The sequence below is a fragment of the Salarias fasciatus genome, chromosome 18 (assembly GCF_902148845.1).
Source record: "Salarias fasciatus chromosome 18, fSalaFa1.1, whole genome shotgun sequence".
Taxonomy (NCBI): Eukaryota; Metazoa; Chordata; class Actinopteri; order Blenniiformes; family Blenniidae; genus Salarias; species Salarias fasciatus.
In genome coordinates, this window is record NC_043762.1 from 1,911,629 (window position 1) to 1,932,523 (window position 20,895).

The 20,895-nt window shown below is 48.8% G+C and overlaps 1 protein-coding gene across 1 annotated transcript; it reads left to right on the forward strand.

Moving 5' to 3' along the window:
• The first annotated feature begins 1,885 nt into the window (after positions 1 to 1,885).
• Positions 1,886 to 14,573, forward strand: LOC115405379 (potassium voltage-gated channel subfamily H member 6-like). The gene is made up of 17 exons (XM_030114945.1): positions 1,886 to 1,952; positions 2,079 to 2,170; positions 2,408 to 2,527; positions 2,731 to 2,903; positions 3,010 to 3,148; positions 3,298 to 3,435; positions 3,542 to 3,696; positions 3,783 to 4,024; positions 4,141 to 4,340; positions 4,458 to 4,545; positions 4,637 to 4,801; positions 4,941 to 5,062; positions 5,686 to 5,757; positions 6,658 to 6,751; positions 6,823 to 7,021; positions 7,203 to 7,584; positions 14,553 to 14,573. The coding sequence occupies exons 1-17, from the start codon at positions 1,886 to 1,888 to the stop codon at positions 14,571 to 14,573; spliced, it is 2,469 nt and encodes an 822-aa protein (XP_029970805.1).
• Positions 14,574 to 20,895: the final 6,322 nt, after the last annotated feature.

Below are 20,895 nucleotides of genomic sequence, written 5' to 3' on the forward strand. Positions count from 1 at the left end.
TTCCCACTGATCCCAGAGTACCCAGCAGCTCTCCGGTTCAGGAACTCAGCAGAGTGCTGCAGATCCCCTGGCTGACCTCAGGTACGCTCCAAACACTCTGCTGTCACTCCAGGAGTGTGGACAGTGTTCGCCACTCTCCCACACTGCCTCATGAGTCTTCTCATCTCCTTGGTTTTTTCTAATTCTTCCACCATTTCCAATTTGGATGAGCTGTAGCTCTACACAGAAAAGAGAAGAATAAATAGTATTGAAGGTAAAATATCAGAATGACAGGGTAAAGCTAAGAGTAATGTTAAATATTTGAACCAATCAATCTGTGTTTTCATTCTTCAGCCTGTAGAGTAACTTCTCCATGTTTTCCCTCCGTCTGCCGTCCAGCTCGACGTCGACGTCTCCGCCGCCTCCTGCGCTCCCTCAACCCCAGCGTGGGGGTCCTGTCACAGGACAGCGAGCTGGGCGCTCCCCACCCGGACCTCCTTCCTCTGGGACACGAGTCCGTGGCCCTGGACAAGCTGCTGTCCCTCCCTGAGAGGCAGCAGCTGGGAGAGGCTGCAGCCGAGCTCATGCTGTGGGACAGCGAGGAGGACGAGGACGAGGACGAGGACGAGGAGCCGCCGCTCAGACCCCACGACTCCCGCCCTGCCGGGCGACGGAGCGAGGGTGATGGGAAGAACAGAGATAAAGGGGAAGGCTGTGGGGTGCCGGTGGACACCAGGGCAGCAGGTAGAGCCGCTGCCGCCCCGGCTTCTGCCCCCCCGACAGTGGCGCTGCCGCTGGCCTCCGCCCACGCTCCTCAGAGGTAACCCCACCTCCAGAGGCACAGCACACACTGGTCAGGGTACATGTGTGAATCTGTGGGAGTTTCTGGGATGGCCACTGGCTGTCTGGGCCCTGAGGGCCTCTCTGGCCTGCTTCTGATCTTCACAGAGGTCAGAGGTCGTATGCATGACCTTCAGTCACTCTCCATATTCGACATGTAGACTCGTCACCTTGTTGTTCTGTGGTGGGTTAGACTCCTGACGCTCTGGTGTAATTTCATACCTGGATCCTCGGCTTCACGCCCCAGACCACGACCGGCTGTGTTCTCCAGCAAAAGTCCGTAGGATGCCCTCTGTCTTACCTTGACGCAGGTGCAGGAGCCGGTCGTCTGGAGCGTCCACATTCATTGAAAGACCGTCGTATCTTTGCTCTCGTCCTTCTCTCTGCTCTGTTTTCTCTTGCTTGTTCACTCCCTTGTTTCTTTCACCCTCTGTCTCTCTCCCTGTCTTTGTGTCCCCCTGTCAGGTCCAGCAATGCCAGGTATCAGTATCCAAAATGAAGAAAGTGAGAAACCGTGGCATCAAGAGGAGCTTTAAAGGAAAAGCAAAGCAGAAAATTGTCTTGAAATGAATCAAATGACATGCTGTGTTGGAACACTTTCAGCCAAGAAACTCATGCTGGCTTCACTAATATCAGTTTTATGTTCCTGCAACTTTCATTAAAAGATACTTCACCTGGAGAGAGGACAAACCACCGAATCGTTATTTTTAGAAGAAAAAAAAAAAAGCTGGGCTTCCATTGCTCGTACATTGATCAATCCAGAAACACTATAAACACAAGATCTCTCACTGAGGAGTGCTTTCTGCTTGTTGGTGCCCAAACTAAAGAATGTTATACAGGACCTTGCATTCAGTTTTAAACTCATGACGATCCTTTTCTTCACCTTGATTTCCTACAGAATCTTCTTTCTGAATTGCAGTAAGACGAGCGTACCTTCTTTCCTTCAGCCGTCAGTTTACCGATGCACTCTGTGTCCAGGAGGCCAGAGGGAGGGAGAGGTCGAAGCGAAGGTGACGGGGACTCCAGGCGAGACGGTAACTGTGCAAACATAAAACATTCTTCATCGATGAACGACGTGAAGACGGAGCAGAACTGCCGGGAAAAGAAGATGCTGCAGAGGCGCAGCTGTACGGGTGAGAGGAAACACACTTCATTCAATAGACTGTCATCAGCAGTTACCACTGCGCAGAATGCAGTAATTTTACCCTTTGAGCTGAATGACGTCAGTAGTAAAACACTGAGGCTGTGCTCTCCCTCAGTCGGCATGGTAACCATTAGAAAGAGCAGCGTTCCCGTCGGGACGTCGGACTCTGATCTGCGCTGCCGGACAAACAGCCAGGTACACACACCAGTCAGAGCCATTCAAGTACTGTTTAAATGAAATGCTTTGGGAGCGTGGAGCTTGACTTCAACTTCTCCCAACAAGATTCTGTCCTTTTAAAGTTTGAGAATGAATCTTACAAAGTCAAGGAGAGCACAACCATGCTGTGTAGAATTTTCAAACGCTCGTCTTGTTGCTGTCAGTGAAAATGCTGAACTTTCTCTCTGATGTTTGGTATGTTCTTTCCTGGCGTTTGTACGGATTCAGCAAATGACTCAGAGCTTACTGGACACCAAGACTGAGGCCTACGTGACTCTGCCCGATGGGGAAATCAGACCTTGCAAACTGATGGACAGAACGCACCACGTCACAGAAAAAGTCACCCAGGTTGGTCCAGCTGATGCGCCACACACTTTTTCAAATATCCCTCTCACATCAGTACCTTCACCGAGGGCCTGGAACCGCCCTGAGGCCACCAGAAACTTCAAGGAAGATTAGAAATGTCTTGAAATGCGGCCTTTTGGCCAGGAGAAGCTCCTCTTAAGTGTGTTTACCTGAGTGTAAACTCTGTGGCCGTTTGAGCTGTGCAGGTCCTCTCTCTGGGCGCTGATGTGTTACCTGAGTACAAGCTCCAGACCCCGAGGATCCAGAAGTGGACCATCCTTCACTACAGTCCCTTCAAAGCGGTGTGGGACTGGGTCATTCTGCTTTTAGTCATTTACACCGCCATATTCACACCGTACTCTGCTACCTTTCTGCTGAGGTGGGTCCAGATTCTCTCCAGCCTCCAACCGCTTGAAGATGAAGCTGCGTTTTAACAGGTTTGATTTCTCCACTTTGTCTGGATTCCTCCTTTTCCTGGTGCTCAGTGAGCAGGAGGAGGCAGCCATGCAGAGCTGCGGTTACTCCTGCTCTCCGCTGAGCGTGGTGGATTTCATCGTGGACATCATGTTCATTGTCGACATTATCATCAACTTCAGGACCACATACGTCAACTCCAATGATGAGGTGAACTGATCCGATTGTCCGAGTCACTTCAGATCCTGTGCTCTCCTCACAGCTGAGATCTAACTGGATTTTTCTGTAGATGTATTAAAGGATCGTGTCCCTGCAGTGAAAATGAGGCTTGCTGTTTGTCTGTGGTGGATTGTTGAAAGGTGGTGAGTCAGTCGTCTCGCATCGCCGTCCACTACTTCAAAGGCTGGTTTCTCATCGACATGGTGGCAGCCATTCCCTTCGACCTTCTGATCTCGCGCTCTGGAGAGGAAGTGGTTCGGGCCGGTGGCGAGGGAGAGGTATGAGCAGGGTGAAAAACAGTGATGGCGGGTCAAGAATACTGAGAAGAAGCACAAGACTTTAGAGGACGGGATGATTTCTGTCATCTGGACCTTTTCCTTAAAGACCACCACTCTGATTGGTTTGCTGAAGACGGCTCGGCTGCTGCGGCTGGTGCGTGTGGCGAGGAAGCTGGACCGTTATTCAGAGTACGGCGCCGCCGTCCTCTTCCTGCTCATGTGCACGTTTGCCCTCATCGCCCACTGGCTGGCCTGCATCTGGTACATCGCTCCACCTCACCAGCCAAGCGCATTCACTCGTGTGTTTCACTCCCTGGCGGTGAACCGGTTTGCTTCCTCGGCCTCAGGTACGCCATCGGTAACGTGGAGCGGGCCACGTCGGCCGGGATCGGCTGGTTGGATAACCTGGGAGACCAGCTGGGGCGGCCGTACAATGACTCGGTGCTGGGTTCGGGTCCTTCCGTTCGGGATAAATACGTCACGGCTTTGTACTTCACCTTCAGCAGCCTCACCAGCGTGGGCTTCGGAAACGTCTCACCAAACACCAACTCGGAGAAGATCTTCTCCATCTGCATCATGCTGATTGGAGGTGATTTCATGGAGGGTGTTGGAGTGGTTCCTCCTCATATTTTGGGGTTGTGGACTCAGCAGACCCCCCTGTGCCTGCAGCAGCTGACTGATCCAGCGCTCGCGTCTCTCCTGCAGCTCTCATGTATGCCAGTATTTTTGGAAACGTGTCCGCCATCATCCAGAGGCTTTACTCCGGCACGGCCCGTTACCACGCTCAGATGATGAGGGTTCGAGAGTTCATCCGCTTCCACCAGATTCCCAATCCTCTCCGGCAGCGGCTGGAGGAGTACTTCCAGCACGCCTGGTCCTACACCAACGGCATCGACATGAATGCAGTGAGTTGGATTTGACTGGTCTTTGGAGAAGCTATCCAAGCCTGTTAGGCTCAGACGGTCTTTGAATCAAAATGAAGCGAGACGTTAACCTTCTGTCTCTGACGTCTACATTCGTAGGTGCTGAAAGGCTTTCCAGAGTGCCTGCAGGCAGACATTTGTCTCCACCTCAACAGGACTCTGCTGCAGAACTGTAAAGCCTTCAAAGGTCGTAAATGAAGCGACAAGTATATGAATCTCTAAATGTTTCTGAATTCAGCTGTAAAAAAGACCACGCACTTGTTTTTGCTCTTGTCCAGGATCTACTAAGGGCTGTCTTCGGGCCCTGGCTATGCGGTTCAAGACCACCCACGCCCCTCCAGGAGACACTCTGGTCCACGCCGGAGACCTGATATCGGCGCTCTACTTCATCTCCAGAGGCTCCATCGAGATCCTCAGAGGAGACGTGGTGCTCGCTATCCTGGGTATGGCTGTATGTTCTCTCAGTCTGTGGATACATGAATTTGTCTTGTTGAAATAATCTGTTGGTTTTGAGATTGTGGGTTCAGCTCCAGCAGGCCATGAAAGTCAAATTGAACACATCCACCGTTTCTCCTGCTCCAGGTAAGAACGACATATTTGGGGAACCCATCAATCTGTATTCACTGCCTGGGAAGTCCAGCGCTGACGTCCGAGCTCTGACCTACTGCGACCTGCACAAGATTCAAAGAGAAGATGTGCTGGAGGTAACAGCTGTCGCAGTCCGGCCGGAGTGTGTTTGGGTGGTGGCGTCAGTAGCCTCCGCACACAGAGGCTGTACTCATGGATTTGAATGTTACGTTTGGTTTCAGTCAGGACTTGAACACGTCTGCAGGAGTCAGATCTTTCCTCAACCTCGACTCTCTCTCTGACTTCATTTCTCTCTGAAGAAACCGCTGATAAATCCAGTGACTGTTTCTGGTGTTTTGGAGACTCGCGTCGCTCTGGGAAGCTGTGACTCGGTGTCCTTGAGCATTGCGCTGAACCGTCACCGTCACTGTCTGTTTGACGAGGTGACTGACTGATGCTGTGGGGCTGCTGCAGCAGAGAGGAACCAGCTGGATAATGAAATCCTGATACTATTTATACGGCATAATATAGTCGGCATGGAACACAGGGCTATATAACAATAACATGAAATAAAGCAAAACTGAGTTTCATAAAGAAATCAATTGATCCAATAGTCAAATGTGTAAAAGATTACAAGAAGGTGTTAAACAAAGACAAAAAAACATGCAGGGATCCGTTTTTATATGCAGCCTTTACTGCCCATAGGTTTTTTTCTTTATTTCAATAGTGCAGCTCACTCTGGTCGGTGTCTGTGTTGCAGGTTCTGGATATGTATCCTGAGTTTTGTGAACACTTCTGGTCCAACCTGGAAATAACCTTCAACCTGAGAGATGTATGTTTCACCGGCGCCTCCTGCTGGACACATCAGACTGTCTGTCAGGGAAGCTGCTGGAGGTTTCAGTGATCTTGACTTGAAAGGCATCCTTTCTTCTGCAGGGACAAATTCATTCGTTTTAAACTCCACTTTTTCATTCAAGCTGCTTTTTAATTCATGATTTCTTTAAAAACAAGAAATAAACGATGGTCAAGTCAATCAAAGCCCCTCTGCTGTCTTCACCTGCTGCACCCTGCTTGTTACTGATTCTGCTTAGTGCAGTCCTGATGGATTATTTCCGGTATTAACTGAGTGAACCTGGTGAATATTGACCCAAAGGTTGTGTAGTTTGTGGCAAATGACCACGTTGTTCCCGTGCTGGTGCTGCTGTGCAGGTGAATAATGACGCTGTGAGTCTTCTCAGCGGAGACGACGGTGACGGAGGAAGCCGGCCTCACAAACACAAACTGTCCTCCGCTCACACAGGTCAGGACTCCGGCCTGCTCGTCTAAAATGCTCCTTTTTTCACATCCGTGGCTTATTAAGTGACATTGTTTGAGTTGAATATCGAGACGGACCACATCACCGTCATCACAGTGTATTTTCACTGCTGTGTGTGTTTGCAGGGGACAGCGTTTCCATGAGGGGTCAAAGAGCGGCGTCTGGATGGAGGAGGAAGCAGTGGGAGCACCGCGGCAGCAGCAAACCAGACCAGCATCAACATATCTTGTATGTTTTGTTATTCACGTCCTAAAAAGTTTAGTGTCTCCATTTTAAATAATCGTGACCATGCTTTCTCTTTTCATCTGAGGCCATGATTTTTACATAACTGACCAAACTGTCAACTCTTGAATGAGGAAGCAGCAGTTTGTAAGAGAGAGTGTGTGCAGATACGGCCCGGTGTTCTCCGGTGAGGAGGCCCACCCGGGAGATCCAGAGGGAACCAGTCCCGTCCAGACCTGCAGCACCAGGGGCCGCTCCAGCTGCAAGGACGAGTCCCACAGAACAGGCGGTAAACGTTCAGAGACGATCTGAATCACCGGCACGACGCCACACTCGGCTCAATACCTGCTTCACCTGCAGGAGACTCCGGCGTCTGTCCGCTCTGGAGCGCAGAGCCCCCCAGGACCCCCTCTCCACTCTGCCCTCCTCCTCCCCCCCGGACCTCCCACTGGCCCTCCAGCCCCACCACCCCCCCCTGCTCTCCTCCGCCTGTCGTCTCCTGGAGGCAGAAGGTGGATTTAGGCGACCGACTGGAGGCCCTGCAGCAGCAGATCAGCAGGTGGGCTCAAACTCTCATCCACCGTCACACCCAACCACTTCCTGTTTCTCTGTAGAAAATAAAAGTTGACTTCATCTAATAAAGTTAAAGGACACACACACACACACACACACACACACACACACACACACACACACCGTGGAAGCTGATCTGTATCCCATAGATGGTGTCTGTGTTGCAGGCTGGAGTCTGGCATGTCAGCGAACATCGGGGCCATCATGCAGCTTCTTCAGAGTCACATGTCCGTGGTCCCGCCTTCCTACAGCACCATGACGTTAACCCCCACCCTCCCCTCCTCTGCGTCCCCCGGGGACCGCTCGGCTCCGCCCTCCCCCTCGGACCGATCAGCAGACTCCGACTTCCAGCAGCTCAGAGACGATCAAGCCTTTTTTCCCCCCGAGTCAGACACCTCCGCCTCCCGACCCCGTCAGACCCGTCAGGACCCTTCCTTCCATCTGTCGCCCCTCGTGGCCCCCCTCAGCACCCAGACCCCCCCGCTGCCCGTCAGCCTCCAGCCGTCCTCCGCTCCGGTCTGCTCACACAGCTCCGTCTCTGTTCTGCAGGTAAGAGCGACATTAGAGCTGTCAGCTCGCCACAGATAAAGAAACTTGACTTATTTCCACAAAACCTGAATAAGAGGAAGAATTTAAAGAGCAAGAAGTTCAGTGTCAGGACATTTTCTCTCCTGACTCCCATTCCTTCAAATGTTTGCACACACCTTCTAATTCAATGTTTTTACTTTATTTTCTGGATTATTCACCGAAGGCATCAGATTACTATTGACGAACACAGATGGAATTATGTTGTGAACACAAGTGTGAAATAACTGAAACCATCTTTCATATTTTGGTGATATAAGTTACCATGACCGACCGTCAGCCTTAGAGGTGTGAGGCATGAAATGAATGATTCAAATAAAGTCAGCATGATGGAGCTTAAGCGTTTGCTATTGCAGATGGGCGCTGATATAACCAGGATCTCTGCTTGATGGTCTTTCTCTTTAGTCATAGAGTGGACACAAGGCGCCAGAGGAGCAGGGCCTGTGAATCCTGAGTCTGGAGGTCTGCCATCGTCTCTGGAGAGCAGCAAGGCCCGGACACCACCTCAGGGGTCTGCAACTTCCTGCTCCACAGCCCCTCTGGTGACTGCTTCCCTGCTGCTGAACATTATGTGTAGATACTCAGAGTATTTACTTTCATTTTCTGCATTAACATGTAACCGGCACGGTGAAACGTGTCTAATAAATCAATATTCACCTTGATGAAGAAGCCAGAAACGTGATATTTACTTTTAGTTTTTGTTGTAGGCAACGTGCAACATTTTTTTATCATCAATTCTTAATTTATTTGAAATATTATGAACAAAATCAAACCCCATGAGTTGAAATGTTAGAAAAAAAACATATTTTGGTACTCTATTGTTGATGATTTTAAATATGAAAATGTTTTCTGTCATTTATTGTATTTTTTTTCATGAACATATTGTCATTTATATGAATCCAAACTCTGAAATGGTCCAAAGTGATCTGGATTCAAGTGATTTGTGTTTGAGTTCAGTGGAGATTCAGCTGAGAGATCATGAAATGATGACAGCCCCTTGATTGCATTTTGGGGGCCTGTTTCCACGACAACGGCGCTCCTCAGGTGGAACTTTCCTTATGTGTTTTCTTTCCAAAAACATCCAACAGCGCCCCCCATTGTTTACAGAATTTGTGCTGTTGTCATGGAGACAGACATTGTTTTGGGACCTGAAACTGTCTCCTGATCACAGTGAATGTGTTTTTCTTTCTCGTGAAAAGTACAAATAATCAAGTCTCCGCCATGTTTCTAGTTTTAAGTGAACTTTTGTAAAGTTTCTGGAGCTTTGTTTCAGCTCTCGGTCACTTCCGGTTCATCCTTGTTGTGAGGAAGACGATGAGGGAGGAGGAAGAGGAGGACGTCTTCATGAAGTTATAAATGTACTGTGTGTTTCTGGTTGACTGGAGTGCTTTCAGTTTTCTCAGATGACATTCCCTATGTTGCATGAAAACTTTAGTTTGTTCCAAATAAAACGAAAGGATTTCACTTAAAAGATTTCACATGGATCATACCTCTAACAAATTTCAACCGGAAGAAAACTCCACTGGACAGCTTGACCTCGAGTGTCTGACTGTACATAGAGCATGGAAGCTCGAGACAAGACGAAAGAATCAAGAATCAAAATCAAGACCAACACTTAAAGGTGTAATACAGGATTTTCTATTTGCTTTGAGTTCCGGGTGGATCATCAAAATAACTGGTGGGTCTGTTTGTCAATCATTCTGACGAGCTGCTTTCCTCAAGCCGTTGTGTGCTCGCTCCCAATCACGTTCTACGTATTGCGCATCCAGAGTGTTTATGTAGCCGTGAGCCTCCGTTTCAGCTAGTGCTTACCGATGGCGAGTCTGACATAATGAAACTGTAACTGTTTCGGAAAACAAGCTTTATGAGCGAGGCCGATCGCAGAAACTGTAAACAGAGCCGTGCACGCCCGGAGAAGATGAGGACGTGCTCGCACGCTTCCGCCATTGATAGGCGTTCCCTGGGAGAAGCAGGAGAGCCGGGCGGATGGTCTGGTAAATGCGTGTTGTTCAAAAAGTGAGTAACAGACGTTTGGCTTCGTCTTTTCGAGACAATCCAGTATTACACCTTTAAGGGACTGAGACCAAGTCAAGACCATGGTCTTAAAAACGACTGCTCTCCACAACACTCTATCTGGTCTTTGCATCATGAGGCTGAATCTCTTGTAGGTACGCCATAGATTTGGTCAGTGGTTATTTTTGGGAATGATTCCTCTATCCTCTGGTGGGCTCCACCCGCCGAGGGAACCGTAGGGGCCGGGTGCAGTGTGGATTGGGTGGCAGCCGACGGCAGGGTGCCCGGCGACCCGATCCTCAGACACAGAGACTGGCTCTAGGGACATGGAATGTCTCCTCGTTGGGGGGAAGGAGCCTGAACTTGTGAGGGAGGTTGAGAGGTGCCGGCTAGATATAGTCAGACTCACCTCCACACAGCCTGGACTCTGGAACCCTCCTCTGGAGAAGGGCTGGACTCTCCACTTCTCTGGCGTTGCCCGCGGTGAGAGGCGGCGGGCTGGTGTGGGTTTGCTTATAGCCCCACAGCTCAGCGCCAGGTGTTGTTCGCATCCCTGGTCCTTCAGGTCGGGGACAGGTGCCTCACTGTGGTCTCGGCTTACGGGCCGAACAGCAGTGCAGAGTACCCGGCCTTCTTGGAGTCCCTGGGAGGGGTGCTGGACAGTGCTCCGACTGGGGACTCCATGGTTCTACTGGGGGACTTCAACGCCCACGTGGACAGCGACGGTGAGACCTGGAGGGGGGTGATTGGATCACACGGCCTCCCTGATCTGAACCCGAGTGGTGTTCTGTGGTCCGGTTCGGGGACCACAGGATTTCATCTCTGCTTTTGCAGATGATGTTGTCCTGTTGGCTTCATCGAACCTGGACCTACAGCATGCACTGCGGCGGTTCACAGCCGAGTGTGAAGCGGCAGGGATGAGGATCAGCACCTCCAAATCCGAGGCCATGGTCCTCGACCGGAACAAGGTGGCTTGCCCCCTCCAGGTGGGTGGAGAGACTCTGGCCCAAGTGGAGGAGTTTAAGTATCTTGGGGTCTTGTTCACAGTGGGGGGCGGGTGGAGGTGAGATTGACAGGCGGATCGGTGCAGCAGCTGCAGTGATGCGGTCGTTGTATCGGTCCGTTGTGGTGAAGAAGGAGCTGAGCCGAAAGGCAAAGCTCTCGATTTACCGGTCAGTCTACGTTCCCACCCTCACCTCTGGTCTTGAGCTTTGGGTCATGACCGAAAGGACAAGATCCTGGATACAAGCGGCTGAAAGGAGCTTCCTCCGTAGGGGGGCTGGACTCCCTGAGAGACAGGGGGAGGAGCTCAGCCACCAGGGAGGAGCTCGGAGTAGAGCCGCTTCTCCTCCACATCCAGAGGGCCAGCTGAGGAGGCTCGGGCATCTGGTTAGGACGCCTCCTGGACGCCTCCCTGGGGAGGAGTTCTGGGCATGTCCCACCAGGAGGAGGCCCCGGGGAAGACCCAGGACACGCTGGAGAGACTATGTCTCTCGGCTGGCCTGGGAACGCCTTGGGATCCTCCCAGAGGAGCTGGAGGAAGAGTCTGGGGACAGGAAGTCTGAGCATCTCTGCTGAGACTGCTGCCCCCGCGACCCGGCCCTGGATAAGCGGTTGAAGATGGATGGATGGATGGATGGGTGATTTACAAAATGTAGCTTGTATTTTTCACAGACTGTCACTGATACCTTATTTCTACTGCTCCACTCTGGACTCAAAAATAAAAAAACACCCCACATATTTTTGAGCTGAATTATTATTAAATTGCAGGGTAAATTATAACAAAATGGTTTCTCTTCTGTACTGTAGTGGTTACATTTTCTGACAGAGTCCTCACAGTCCGCGAAAGGCAACAGTCGCTGAAATCAGTTTTGATTTTGTAACCCTCCCCTCGTGTCTGCACCAGGTTTTGGTGTGGTCTAGGTTCGGGAGGGAGGTTGGTTGGAAATTTCTTTTATCTATTTAACTGGACCTTCTGTCCTTCATTCAAACACGACAACAATTGGCAGTTCAAAAAAATATATTGAAGGAACAACAAAAGAATCAACTATTTACAATAATCATTTCACCCACATCTTCTTGTTTCAGTCAAGATAAATGTCCAATACACACTGGCCGGCCAGGCAATCAAAACCAGAAAACCAATAAAGGAAAAAAACTATTGAGTGCACTCAGAAAAATCCTACCGCCCCTTCAAAACGAGTGTCCATGGGATGGCCCAAGATGGTGGAGATGGGGGATGGAGACGATGAAGAAGGGGACGAAGATGGACATCACCCAGAGTGGCACGCTCTGAAGAATGGGGTCGCTGAACGGGATCCAAAAAAAACCAGCCGGGACATCTGTTCACACGGGGTTCAATGGGGGTCTGGTGCATCTGGTCAACTCCTGCAGTCCTGGAGTCGATCTCGGTCACACAAATAATCTGAATCTTATCTCTTGTCTAAAATAATCAAAGCTTCTGCTCAAAAACGTCTGAATAGTCTGGCGCAGGCCAGGGGAGAGAACCAAGATGGCGGATCTCAGTGAGATAGCCACTCCCACCCTTTTTTTTTCGTGCACCAGAATCTCTTTCTAGGGACAATGACAGCTCTCTACTGACACCTAGTGACCAACTTGAAGCACTAATTTTGAACAATCAATGGGAAATCAGAAATATACAAGAACAGACAAAATAATTAACTTGGGGGTCATTAACCCTGGTTACAATTCTCCCCCTCTTAACTGCATGAGTCCCTGCATGTAATTTAAACTTCACAAGACACTTGGTAAGAGTTAGATATTTGAGAAATACGATCTTGCAGGCTTTCAATGAATGAGTGAAGAGCCAGAATCAGGGGTTTTCCCAACTCATCATAGGTAAATTTGGGTGGGGGGTGTCTCTCCCTGTTGGAGCGTCTTGGTTGAACTGATGCAGTCTCTGGAGTGACATCAACTTCCTCTTGATGTTCCTGAGTAACAAGCACATGTTCCTGGTCAGACAGAGTTTTTTCAGTTTCTCTGTTAACTGTCAGAGAATCTTTGCTCCTCTCCTCTTCAAGTGATGTGTCACACAGACTGTTTTCTGGAATATCCACGATGACATGATCCCGTGACTGAGCAAGAGGTTGATCCACTCCTATGCCTGACCCAGTCAGCAACTCAGCAGAAGAATGTGCTTCGAACTCCGGGGCGTCAGGGTTCAGTTGAATCAGAGGTCGTGTCAGTGGTGTGCTCTCCATCTCCTGCACATAAGGGCCCCACACAGCAGGCTGCAGATGTCTGTCCAGGAAGCAGACTTCCTCCTCTTCATCCCTCCCATCTTCTTGTGAATCTTCATCTTCAGTCTGTGGAGGTTGAACTTTACTGCTCCTCAACTCCATTTTCTTTGGTTTCCCAAGCCCTGGTCTCTGTTCTGGAGTCTCCTCAACAGGCAGAAATCCACACGGCAGCAACAGATCTCTGAAGTGTACGGAGCGGGCCTCTGCTATTCTCTGGCTTCACCACATACACAGGGCCACCCTCAATTCGTTTCACAACAATATGAATGGGGTGCTCCCACTTGTCTGCCAGTTTGTGTTTCCCACGAATGCTGACATTTCTTACCAGGACCCGATCTCCATCAACTAAGTCAGCAGCTCTGACTTTGGCATCGAAGCGCATTTTGTTTCTATTTCCTGCCTTTTTGGAGTTCTCTGCAGCCAGTGTGTAGCTTTCGTGTAGACGCTGACGCAAGTTCTGCACATATTCAGAATGTGTTTTATAGGTCTCTGTAGGAGGACTGACACCCAGGACGAGGTCAACGGGCAGATTAGGCTGCCTGCCAAACATCAACTCGTATGGTGAATAGCCTGTTGTATTATTCCTTGTGCAATTGTAAGCATGTACAAGGGGCTCCACAAAGTCTCTCCAATGTTGTTTGTCTTTTTCTTCCAGGGTTCCAAGCATGCTCAACAAGGTCCTGTTAAAGCGTTCAACCGGATTTCCCTGGGGATGATAGGGCGTCGTTCGCACCTTCTCTGCTCCAATCAGTGAACACAGCTCCTTGATTGTATGGGATTCAAAGTCTCTTCCTTGATCACTGTGAAGGTGGCTTGGGAAGCCGTAGTGGACCAGGAAGTTCTCCCAGAGAGCTTTGGCGACGGTTTTTGCCTTTTGATCTTTTGTTGGTACTGCCACTGAAAACTTTGTAAAATGATCAGTAATGACCAAAATGTTCCTGGTGTCATGGCTATCAGGTTCAAGGGATAAATAGTCCATGCACACCAATTCCAGTGGGTAAGTTGTCTGTATGTTTACCATGGGAGCAGCTTTTTGTGGTTTAGCTTTCCTCCTGAAACATCGCTCACAGGTTTGACATTTTCTTTCAATGAACTCTGCCATTTTCGGCCAATAAAACCTGGCTCGAGCTAGACATAGCACACGCTCAGAGCCCAGATGACCAATTTCATGGTGCAAACCCTGTAGAGCTCTCTCTCTATACTGCTCAGGCAAGATGAGCTGATAGATCATGTCTCCTCGATCAAAACACCTTCTGTAGAGGATCCCATCTCTGAGTTCGAGCCTGTTCCACTCCCTGAGGAGCAACTTCACATCAGCCTGCTCATTACTCACAGTTCTGAAGTTGGGCTTTACTGTACTTTCCACCCAGGTGATGACTTTCTTAATTGATGGGTCCTCTCTTTGTGCTTTCCACCAGCTTTCCTTTGTCATTCCAGGCAGGGTGGTTTGGCCCTGGTCAGCAAACAGATCAGGCACTGATGAGGCTCCTATGGCAAGAGACTCTGCAAGAACAAGAAGTCGTGGTGACGTAGCTGAATGGCGCTGACGTACTGCAGAGATGGCCTCAGAGGGGATCTCCTGCGACTCCCCCTCTAAAACGCGTCTCGTCATTTCATTAATTCTGTCTTTCTCCTGCCGGAATTCCTCATCTTCTTCAGGTGCACTCTGTGGTCGCCTAGACAGACCATCCGCATCTTTGTTAGTATGCCCCGCTCAATACCTGATGTTAAAGCTGAAGGTGGACAGAGCGGCTAGCCAGCGGTGGCCCGCGGCGTCAAGCTTGGCAGAGGTAAGGACATATGTGAGCGGATTATTATCTGTCAGAACGGTAAAATCTGTGCCGTACAAGTAATCACTGAATTTCTCACAAATTGCCCATTTTAAGGCTAGATACTCTAGCTTGTGAGTGGGGTAATTTTTCTCACTCTTCGATAGGCCCCTACTGGCATAGGCTATCACTCGGAGCTTCCCGTCTTGTTCCTGATAGAGAGCAGCTCCCAGGCCACCAGAGCACGCATCTGAGTGCAACACATATGGGATTTTGGGGTCTGCGAAAGCAAGAACAGGAGCTGATGTTAGCTTATCAATGAGTGATCTGAATGCAATCTCACATTCGGTTGTCCACTCTGCACCAAAGGGGGCGTGAGGACTCACAAAGTTCTTGGGCTTTTCTCTTTTGTATGTTTTGCCCCTCTTTTGGGGTGGATAATACCCGGCAGTCAGAGTGTTAAGGGGTTTTGCGATCTTAGAATAGCCCTCCACAAAGCGCCTGTAATATCCTGCAAAACCCAGGAAGCACTTCAGCTCCTCTCTGTTCACGGGACGGGGCCAGTCTTTGAGGGCAGCAGTTTTGTCTGGATCGGTGTGGACCCCTTCAGCATCCACCACATGACCAAGGTATCTCACAGATGACCTGAAAAAATGACACTTCTCGGGTGACAATTTCAGACCATAGTCCTTCAGACGATGCAGCACCTTCATGAGTCTTATCTCATGCTCTTCAAGGGTCTCAGAGAAGACTATGAGATCATCCAGAAACACCAGAACTTCACTCAAATGCAGGTCTCCAACACACTTTTCCTTTAACCGCTGGAAGGTGCTTGGTGCGTTGGTGACACCTTGTGGCATGCGGTTAAACTCATAAAACCCCAAAGGACATGTAAATGCAGTCTTAGACTTATCATCCTCTGCCATCTCTACCTGGTAATAACCAGATTTAAGGTCCATAACTGAGAACCACTTTGCTCCGCTCAGGGCTGAAAATGTTTCTTCAATGTTAGGGAGAGCATATGCATCTTTCATAGTGCGGGCATTTAGCTTCCTATAATCGATACACAGCCTAATTTTCCCATTTTTGTTCTTCACCAATACCACTGGTGATGCAAAAGGGCTCTCAGACTCTCTTATTATTCCTGCATCCAGGAGTTCTCTTAGGTGCTGCTTTACAGCCTCCCAGTCACTGGGATGTATTGGCCTTGAGCGCTCTTTGAAAGGTGTCTGGTCTTGCAACCGAATATGGTGCTTCACAGCGGTTGTGTGACCGAGGGAAAGCTCATCGACAGCAAAGACCTCGGGGATAGAGTTCAGCTTGTCTGCAATTCGCTGCTTCCACTCTTCAGGCATTGGTGAGTCATCAAAGTCGAATGCAAGCTTCTCACCTGTAGAACCAGAATCTGTGGGCTCAGAGTGAGCAGAGCTCAAAGGCATTACACTCTGAGTAGCTGACACTTCACCAATGACAGATTTTGGAGCAAGAGTGACCTCGTGGTCTGTCACATTTCTGAGAACAACAGGGATCTTGCTTGAGGCCTTACAGTTGATGTTCATTAATGCACACTCAAGGATCAACCCTCCAGGCAGAGGAGAAGACTCATGGGGTTCAAGAATAAAGGAGGAGTGCAAGTTTGTACTCCCCACCCTGACATCTCCCAAGATGCACATTTTGTGCTTTGCTGGAATGGTGATGGGACTTTTTCCATGCAACTTAACAGGACAAGCTTTGATATCATCATTATGCAACCGAGCAACATGTTAAAGGAGCAATGCAAAGCTGTCTGATCTTTTCAAAAATGTTGGCTTATCACTGTCTACCCCGTGCTGGTAGAGCTGCAACAAGACATTTGTGCCAATCAATACTGGAATCTTGCTGTTGAAGTGGCACTCTGGAACAATAAGTGCTAAAGCAGTCATTTGGTCCTCTGCTCCAGTTACACTGTCAGGGAAAGTTAGGAGGATTTCAACATAACCCAGATAGGGTACAGACTGACCCTTGGCCCCTTCAACCTCAAGCAGATGAGAAATAGGCTGAATGGGGAGTGATGCCAAGTATCTGGAATGGAATGTCTCTGAAATAGTTGTGACTTGGGACCCAGTATCCAGGATAGATTCACATTTTGTACCTTCCACAGAGATTGTAGCGACACAGCGAGGACCCACAAGCCCTTGAGGAAGGTAGTAATCGCACCCATTACTGCTTTCAGAGACTTTGGCTTTCATCTTCTCGACATTGTGGATCATTGCTATGGGACTGTTTTGATCAACGCCCTCAGCTCCAGGTCGTCCCGCAGCAGGAGCTTCTACAAGTTTAAAGATGCTCCACGAGCTCCATGCTGGGCCCAAAATCTGTCACGTTTACCTCGGAGCTCTGCATGTTTCTTCTGGACAAGATCAGCATTAGGTTGGTTGATGCACTTTACTGCAATGTGGCCGTCTTCCCCACATCTGAAGCAGAACCATGCTCTGGGTGGGCCGCCTGTTTGGGATGACAGCTCAGGTTTAGTGACACGGACTGCTAGATTTTCACTCTGGAAGGGTGTTTCATTCCCTGTGCTGCTCTGGGTCTGTTCAGGTTGTGATCCCTTTCTCTCTTTCTGAATTAGTTGTGCCACCTGTTTCCGGAGTTGAGCAACCTCTTTTTCAAGTTGGGAGCTGGTATCTTGTTTCTTGGAAGCCGTGGCAACAGGTTCCTCATCAAAGTCTGGCATGCTCAACACTGAATGCACGTGTGATGCAGCCCTTGTACTTCCTAAATGCTTTTTCATTCGATCCATCTTAGCTGCTCGCCGGTCTTCTTCTGTTCTCAGAAGCAGCAACAATTCTGGAAACGACGGGGGATTGGATTTTCTGCACTCAAGTTGAAGGCCAATGAGTAAGCTCTGATCCCAGCACCCTCGACAGAATTGTCTGAGTAAGTATTTGTCAGACTCTTTGGCTGGAATGCCCCCCCGAGAAACAGCCTTCGTAAGGAGAGATTGGAGACGGTTCAAATAAGCAGAGGGGTTCTCTCCAGAATTCTGGTTTGAGCCCAAGAAGGTTGCAAATAACTCTTCACCATCTTCTACCACACCAAATGCTGACTCAAGCTGGGCGAGGTAAGCTTCAGGACGCGCATTGGTACCAAGGGGCTTGACAATGTCAGCAGCTGGGCTGAGCAGGCTCTCTAGAATTCTTCTCACTTTCTGTGAGTCAGGCAATGTGGTATCATTAAGAAGCAGATCCACTTGGGTGCGCCAGGCATCATAGTCGACCTCGCCATTTGACTTCGGGGTACGGCCAGAGAAAGTTCTGACTCTGCTCGGGCTTTAACTGGACAATGGTGCATCACTACGAATGAAGTGCTCAACGATGACTTTCTGAACTTGGGGTGGGTTAATTGTGCCCTCACTGAGAAAAGGGAGACTGGTGGGAGGAGGTGAGTCAGAAGATGGGTTTTCGCATGGACTGGTGGCTCTTTTCTCATTGCCAGATATAGGAGCAGACTGATCAGTGGATTCAAGGTGAGTATCAGGGCTTGGCGGGGGGCCCGAATCGAACTGAGCCAGTCGCATCTCACTCTGAAGCATAGCCCAAAAGCCAGCTTTGCTTTTTCCAGCAAAAGTACTAAGCTCGGCCAAGCATTTTTGGGCAAATTCTTTTCTGAGCTCCTCTTGACAGACTTCACGAATGGTACTCACATGCCAAATAACTGTGGGATCTTTGGGGCTTGGCAGGCGGCCAAGGATCGCAGGATCAAGTCTTGAAATGGTCCGTTCTGAGGAGTACTGTATGAGGGTCCTGCCCTTTGGCTGATCTGGTTCATCAGGGACCCTCACGATCGTAGCTATGGCTCCTTGAACTGCAAAGAAGTCACTTATCTCCTCATCTGTATATGCTTCTTCTACACCTGTGACATAGAGGGTGCTCGGCCCATGCAAGTCAAACTGATTGCAAAGCTCCATTTTCCACAATATGAATTCTTATTCAAGTGTGTCTGACTTCAAAGTAAACACAGTAGTTACACAATCATTCAAGTCAACAATCAAATATCCTTTATCAGTACAATTTGGGGTGGAACTCAATTTAAATTGCCCCGAGCCCCACGTTGGGCGCCACTTTTGTAACCCTCCCCTCGTGTCTGCACCAGGTTTTGGTGTGGTCTAGGTTCGGGAGGGAGGTTGGTTGGAAATTTCTTTTATCTATTTAACTGGACCTTCTGTCCTTCATTCAAACATGACAACAATTGGCAGTTCAAAAAAATATATTGAAGGAACAACAAAAGAATCAACTATTTACAATAATCATTTCACCCACATCTTCTTGTTTCAGTCAAGATAAATGTCCAATACACACTGGCCGGCCAGGCAATCAAAACCAGAAAACCAATAAAGAAAAAAACTCTTGAGTGCACTCAGAAAAATCCTACCGCCCCTTTAAAACGAGTGTCCATGGGATGGCCCAAGATGGTGGAGATGGGGGATGGAGACGATGAAGAAGGGGACGAAGATGGACATCACCCAGAGTGGCAGCTCTGAAGAATGGGGTCGCTGAACGGGATCCAAAAAAAACCAGCCGGGACATCTGTTCACACGGGGTTCAATGGGGGTCTGGTGCATCTGGTCAACTCCTGCAGTCCTGGAGTCGATCTCGGTCACACAAATAATCTGAATCTTATCTCTTGTCTAAAATAATCAAAGCTTCTGCTCAAAAACGTCTGAATAGTCTGGCGCAGGCCAGGGGAGAGAACCAAGATGGCGGATCTCAGTGAGATAGCCACTCCCACCCTTTTTTTTTCGTGCACCAGAATCTCTTTCTAGGGACAATGACAGCTCTCTACTGACACCTAGTGACCAACTTGAAGCACTAATTTTGAACAATCAATGGGAAATCAGAAATATACAAGAACAGACAAAATAATTAACTTGGGGGTCATTAACCCTGGTTACAATTTGAATTATTTATTTATTTATTTTTGGACATTAAGAATTCAAGGAATGTATTGCAGTAAATTTCCACAGTTCTCAAACTGGGATCATCACACAGTTATCTCTGTGTTGGCAGAGAATATAGTGAAAAAGAGAAAACTATCCAGTGAGAGGAGGATGGAAAGGGATGAGTTAGAAATGATAGAAAGGCAACAGCAGCTCAAATGAGTTTTGATTTGAATTATTTATTTATTTGGGACATGCAGAAATAAAGGAATGGGTTTCACGTGATCCTTAAAGGGGCTGCATCATGCAAAATTCACTTTTTGCATGTTTCAACCTTGTTATATAGTTATTTACTCAGCACCCCCCCCCCCCCCCCCCCCCCCCCCCCCCTCCCAAGCGGGTTTTTCCTTTGTGCCTGAGGGCTTGAGCTTTCCTTATTTTCCTCCTGCTCAGAGAGGCAGCCCCTCCCATACCCGTGAAAACGGTCTGTCTCTTCTAGTTACGTCACTCGGAGAAGAAGAGTTTTTTCTGACCATATTTATGTTCTTCCTTTAGAAATTCCAGACATTTCATTTTTTTCAAGCTTGTTGTGTCACTTTTTCTCTCATTTCTTGTGGTTGTAGCTATTTTTCCCAGTGTTGCTTGTACATTATTTTGAATCCCTTTTTGACTCTGCATGCGCTGGAAGTGGTGATGGTTCCACTCTGCTCCTCTCACATCATGTCTGTGAGGCGTCCTGTTCACACTATGTTTGCTGCCTCTGTCCCCTGATTGGTCAGGTTGTGTCCTGGTTGTTACTCTCTAGGATCTGACCCCGACCCCATCTCATCAGGCTGGTACAGCTTGTCTCCGTTTTCCTCTGACATCCTTTTGTTCTGCTCCCACTTTCTCTTTGTTGAGCTGGAGATTGAGATATTGAGGACATCGGAGTGCCGTGGACCTCTTGTTCTCTTTCTTTTGGAAATTCCAGACATTTCATTTTTTTCAAGCTTGTTGTGTCACTTTTTCTCTCATTTCTTGTGGTTGTAGCTATTTTTCCCAGTTTCCCAGCATTCACTCATAGACTTAATTACACCAGTGTCTGAGTGAATAAATACAGCATTTTCTGGCCAGGGTGCATCAGCTGGAGATTTTCTTCCTCTTCCTCCAGCATTTTTTTTTCTCTGCTCCCACTTTCTCTTTGTTGAGCTGGAGATTTTCTTCCTCTTCCTCCAGCATTTTTTTTTTTGCTCTGCTCCCACTTTCTCTTTGTTGAGCTAGGGACTGTCTTCCTCTTCCTCCAGCATTTTTTTTCCTCTGCTCCCACTTTCTCTTT

Excerpts from the sequence above, each read along its gene's own strand:
- LOC115405379 (XM_030114945.1), top strand. The coding sequence starts at position 1,886 with ATGAACGACGTGAAGACGGAGCAGAACTGCCGGGAAAAGAAGATGCTG. Across the intron at positions 2,904-3,009 it reads TCTGCTACCTTTCTGCTGAG|TGAGCAGGAGGAGGCAGCCA; the intron begins GTGGGTCCAGAT and ends CCTGGTGCTCAG. Across the intron at positions 4,546-4,636 it reads GAACTGTAAAGCCTTCAAAG|GATCTACTAAGGGCTGTCTT; the intron begins GTCGTAAATGAA and ends GCTCTTGTCCAG.